Here is a 5,660-nt window from a genome sequence, read left to right on the forward strand (position 1 = left end):
AGTGGCCAATGAGATCCCCTTCAATACAGTTCACAGGTTCACAACACTTGTCTCAATTTTCAATGGTTTCAGTCTCCTTTACCTCAGTCTCCCACAACATCAACATGCGAATTTTCAGGTTGAGAAAAAATGTGAAATTAAGATGCTAATGTGAAAAGAAAAGTGAGAAATTGAGATTCTAAAGTGAAACTGCACGCATAATCTTCCGTGATAATGATAATATCATAGGACGCAATCCACTTTTTACATGTAGTTTACTGAGTTCTAATTGCTGCAATCGATCAAAAGCACCACTTCTCTTTACCCCACCAAACCATGCAAGCAAAGCAATCCTTGTATCACAGCCCACGCACACTCTTCACGCCAACTGGCAAGCAAGAACCCGGTCGCATCATCCTCCACGCAGCGTGAGCTCGGCGACTTCGGTGTTCATGCTTCAGTAGTTCAGGCGTCTACTACTTCTGTTGTGCCTCGACGTCGTTGCTGCTCCTACTGCTGTGGTCGTCGTCGCCGCAGCCGCTCTCGTGCAGCTCCAGGATGGGCGTCATCTTGCGCTCCGTGATGGCGATAGAGATGTCGTTCGGGAAGAGATTCCGGAGCACGAAGGCGTGCACCAGCGTGGTGCCGAAGAGCGCGGCCACGGTGAGCACGGCGATCACGGACAGCGCCACGCAGAGCGCCTTGGTGAACGAGTTGCCCACCTCCGTGGAGTACCGGATGGACGCGATGGCGGCGCCGGTCATCGGGAACGTGTACGCCCACCACGCCAGCGAGAACCGGAACCCCCTGAAGAAGTTGATCCGCACGGCCAGCGACGCGTACAGGAACATGGCGATGAAGTAGGCCACCCGCGACCCGTACCCGAACTCGCCGGTGATCTTGGCCCACGCCATGGACGCCACGCTGGGCGCCGCCACGAAGAGGAAGAACACCGGGTGGAGCTCTTTGGGCAGTGTCTCGTTGGTGGGGAGCCTCTGGTACAGCGTCACGAACAGCACGCTGTAGTGCGCCAGCCCGACGGAGAAGAAGAAGACGGGACCCTCCTTGAGCCCCATGGACGCGCCCAGCAGCGCGCCGACGAAGTTACCCACCACGGACAGGTGGTTCGACGGGTTGGCCACCTTGGACAGCCGCCGTTGCCCGCCGGACATCCACTGCCCGTAGATCTTGAGCTCCAGGATGAGCACGGGGGCCATGAGCGCGTACCAGAGCCAGCTCGGCAGCTCTGTTGCAACGGACGGCGGCACGCCGATAGCCAGGAAGAGGCAGGCGATCCACGGCGCGAAGAAGAAGTTGACCCTGATGGGGTGGTAGTACTCGCGCCGCACGGCCTCTAAGTAGAAGACAACCTTGAGCGCGTAGACGGCCGTGATGGCGCACATGAGCGCCACGGAGACGCACCAGAGCACCAGGTTCACCTTGGTGCTCACGTGCAGGAACGTCGTCTGCGCCGAAGTCGCGATGGTGTTCCACAGGATTGCCTGGCTGCTCACGCCAAGGCAGATACCGAATGCCGACACCGGGAACCGGAGCAGGAACGGCCACGTCTTGTCCGACGGCAGCACAAGGTTCTCCGAGGACTGTACAGCACGCGCGAGTTATTAATCTTCCAAAGCAGAGCAAACATCGACACGAAAGCAGAGCAAAGAAGCCAATAAACGTACCTTGAGTTTGTCCAGCTCGGGGCCTTCCAACGCGGCGAAGAAGCGATCAACCTTGGGCATGGACGTTGTGCGGTGAGCTCTGATGGCGTCGTCGCTGTCTTCCTCTTCGGGGGCTTCTGACGCGCCGGCCAGATGGGTGAGCTGCCGCTCGAGCTTCCCGGAGAACGTCTTGAACGAGTCGTAGCTCTTGTCCCGGTTCATCGCCCTGCCACCGCCGCGGCCCACCCTGTTCCCGGCGCGCGCGGGCTGTCCGCCGGGGATCGGCTGCGATCGGAACTTCACCTTGTCCGGCTGCTCGAACCCGACGCCGTTACCCCCCTTGTCCTGCGCGGGCGAGCGATGCGGCTCGCGCGCCACGTTCGACGTGGCCTGCCTCTGGAGGTCCTGCGAGTCGCCGGCGCCGGCGCCCGCCACGGGGATGGGGACGCCGAAGGCACTCGGCGACGCCGGCAGGCTGATGGAGTGGGGCTGCACCGAGCGGAAGCCCGGAGGCTGGAACGGCGAGTCGAGCGGCGGGAGGACCACCTCGCTGCGCCGCGGCAAGCGGTCCAGCGGCGGGACCTGCATTGCGAACGCAAAGAAACGGTCATGCCCATGCCCGCCATGACAGAAAGAAGGGCGGCTAGGCCGAGGCGACGGCAGAGACAACACTCACCCCGGGGCGTGAAGGCCTCTTGGGGTTGGGCTGAGGGCGCGGGCTTGGGCTCGGTGTGACATCAAAGCCGGGCAGGTTGGAGACCTCGACCTCGGCGAGAAGCGGCGGCACGGCGCCGTGCTTGCTGGCGCTAGCTTCCTCCATTGCTCAGCTGACTGAGACCTGAAGGAGCAGAGTGAGACCAGCTGAGAAGTGACTTTAAAGAAGCAAACAGTGAGAAGAAAAGAGAGAAAAAAAATCATCCAATTAATCAGCCGAACTACTCAGAGCAAATCAACTGAAGAACAATCTGAGAACTTACAACTGGCGTCCAAGTGTCGACGCCCAACCGACGAAGAATAGATTTGGCAGGAAGCTGAGACAAATCTCAATACTCTAAGATCGCAGGAGATATCTGGTCAGTTGTACCGAGTTGTTCGATCGACGAGAGGGGCAGAACATGTGCAAGCAATGTGTTCGATCGACCAGGAAGATGACTGGCTGGTTGATGGCACTGGCACCAGCCCCAACAAGCCCAAATGAGAAGCTGAGCCGGCTGAACTGGGACTGCAACAAACTTATGTGTATGTCACCACCTGCCAGATATGGATAGGTACAACAGGGAATCAAGGCATCCGTTGTTCTATTTTGTGATAGTGCACTATTTAGGGCTTGGTCCCCATTATGGATGCCCTTACATTTTAAGTGCTCCAACAAGCTCTTTCCTGGTATTTCAGAATAAGGCGCCAAAGCGCCACCATCCGCGGCGAATATATTGAATCAATGAAGTGCGCATTCCAGTCTGATCTCTAAGAATACAAGCTCTCTAAGAATATATGCCCATGGCCTTCTCTACTTATACGGTAAATCTACCGATGCATTTGTACGTGACAAATAAATCTAATACATTGTGTAATTAGCGGTGGATTCCTAAGATTTTGGCTAAAAGCTTTCTAGGACAACAACTATTTTCGAATGTGCGTTTGGCAAAGGGAAATCTCGCTCGTAACAAGGCCCAAAATGTTGAAAAACTCTCCCGAATCCCGCTCGCATGTTCAAAACGTCACCTCTGGATCCGCATAGGAGATAGGTGGCACCTCCCTAGATTTCCCGCTGTTGAATTAGAATTATAGGTATTCCAGAATTTCGTCACATACTTCTCACAAGTTGGATCGTTGCGCCCATTTACCATGTCTAATTTAAATTGGAGGCAAAGTTTGCTGAAAAAGATTCTCCGCCCACAACAATCAAGGCCGAAAAATGTTGAAATCTTTCCCTAAATATGCTCTGCAAGCTAAAAACGACAAGGCTAGCTCTGCATTTATAGGTGATAGACTGCTGGGACCACCCTAGGTTTGCTCTGCGGGGCCCGGACCCACCGTTGAGCGCCAAGTGTGAATCGAACAGTCCATGAAGATTGGAGCGTGCCCATTATATGGTGCCGATCCGCTCCAGCTGTTCATGCGAACTTCAAATTGGAGAGGAACTCGCATGCAGGAAACGGCGTAATTACGAATAGCTAGCCGGGGCGGCGGGCAGTCTCTATCATGGATGATGGATCCGGACGCGACCAATCAGGCATGGAAAGGTTTCTTCACGCACCGGACGCATGCTGGGCAGGGCAGGAGGACACGACGGCAAGGAACCGTCGTTCTCACTGAAGAGCTAGCTAGCAGTAGTCCACGTCGTCCGACCGATTCGAGCCCAGGTGGCGAGAACGAGACGACTGGTAGTAGACAGACACAGCTGATGGATCCATCGGTCCATCAGGAGAAGTCCACGCCGTTCCGTGTCGTCTGGCTACAAAAAAGTCTTGCCTTGTGCAAAGAACAGAAGTTTTAAATCGAGGTCAAATCTAGCTCGCCAGATGGGCATGCAGGATTACCTGGAGCCATTGAGCGCCGAACGCTCACCAACTTTGCTTCAAGCATTAGACCAAGGCCAAGGGATTCTCTTCACGGCCAGATTCCCGTCGTGAAAGGATTCCCGTTCCCTTCAGCGCTCCTAACAATTTCCCTTCACGGTTCCCTTCACGACGGGATTTCCAGGGTCATTCCTTTCAGGACGGGATTTTCTCTCCTTTCTCTTCGCGATTCCCTTCGAAGGGAAGCTGTTGGAGATGAGAGAAAATAAAGAGAATGGGAACAGGGAAGGGAATCGGGAAGGAAACGAAATGAAGGGAATATGGTTGAGGGTAGTCTTAGAGGTTTCTAAACATGGCTGTCGGGCATGGCGCGACTTATAAAGGCGTGCGCATGCTGCGCTGGACTGGACTGGCCAGGTTTCTAAACATGGCTGTCGTCCGACCTTATGAAGAAAAGTTTACAACTGTTCCTACGCTCAACCGTATATTAGAGCACGTTTGGAAGAGGATTGATATTTCAAGATCCAGTCCAAATTTAAGCTGAACTCTAAGGATTTGGATTCGAATCCCCATTTCAAATCATGCAGTTTTGGTGTCGAAACGAGTGTGGTCTTACTTTGAATGAAAAGTAAACGGGAGGAGCTATAGCAGCTAGAGGAACTTTCAAGTAGGGCGTGAAACGAGCCATGTGAGCTTAGCTGTGAGCGAGCCAAGCCTACCTAGTTAGGCTTGGCTCTCTCAATTTTTCGAGCTGAATATCAGGCTTGTCTCGGGTTTGGCGGAGCCATGAGCTACCTCAACTGGCTCACAAGCCAACACCTAGTCTTCACGCCAGCTCCTCCCCTCTCCATGGGGTCCACCAATCAGTCTCTACTCACGTGCCTTGCAGCTCGGCCGATCCAAGGCGACGCCCGAGCATGCCATGGCCAGCCGCTGGAGGTGCATGCCATCGGTCGAGATTCCTGCACCGCCCATCTCTTTCTCCACGATAGCTCGTCCAGGGCCCTCTTCTCCCTCGCCGAGGAGTGTCAAGCTGAGCCACACATTGTCGACACCAAGCTCTGCTGCGTCAGCACAATCGGATTCTCAGAGAGGCGGCAGGTGGGTGCGGGCAGTGGTTGGCGAAGAGGCAGGTAGGCGACGGCACAGTGAAGAGGCGGGAGAGATGGCAGCATGGTGGCATTGGGCAGGCTTTGATTCGAGAGGTGGTGGCGAGCGACGCAGAGAGGCAGCAGCGGTGGGCAGACGCCGGCAGTGGTTGATGAAGAGGCAAGAAGGGGGCAGCGGAGATCTCATTTGTGGTGGCAAGGATGACGGTTGACGCTGAGGCTAGCTCCTCTTGCCCCTGTGGCAGTGACACCCCTGCAGCTGAGGAGGGCGGTGGTGGCGGGTCGCTACGGATAACCGCCTTCAAGACAGTGACGGTGGATCTCGCTGGTGTGATCAACGATGCATCTCTGGTGAAGAGGCGGAGTGCGGCTAGCGGATTTGGATCGAG

At 55.4% G+C, this 5,660-nt stretch overlaps 1 protein-coding gene across 1 annotated transcript; it reads right to left on the minus strand.

Moving 5' to 3' along the window:
- Nucleotides 1–200: 200 nt before the first annotated feature.
- LOC133928628 (S-type anion channel SLAH2-like) lies at nt 201–3,051 on the minus strand. The gene is made up of 4 exons (XM_062375046.1): nt 2,621–3,051; nt 2,320–2,481; nt 1,665–2,225; nt 201–1,580 (listed from the first exon to the last, which is right to left on the minus strand). The coding sequence occupies exons 2-4, from the start codon at nt 2,461–2,463 to the stop codon at nt 456–458; spliced, it is 1,830 nt and encodes a 609-aa protein (XP_062231030.1). The 5' UTR covers nt 2,464–2,481; nt 2,621–3,051; the 3' UTR covers nt 201–455.
- Between the last annotated feature and the right edge of the window lie 2,609 nt (nt 3,052–5,660).

The sequence above is a fragment of the Phragmites australis genome, chromosome 9, assembly GCF_958298935.1.
Source record: "Phragmites australis chromosome 9, lpPhrAust1.1, whole genome shotgun sequence".
Lineage (NCBI taxonomy): Eukaryota > Viridiplantae > Streptophyta > Magnoliopsida > Poales > Poaceae > Phragmites > Phragmites australis.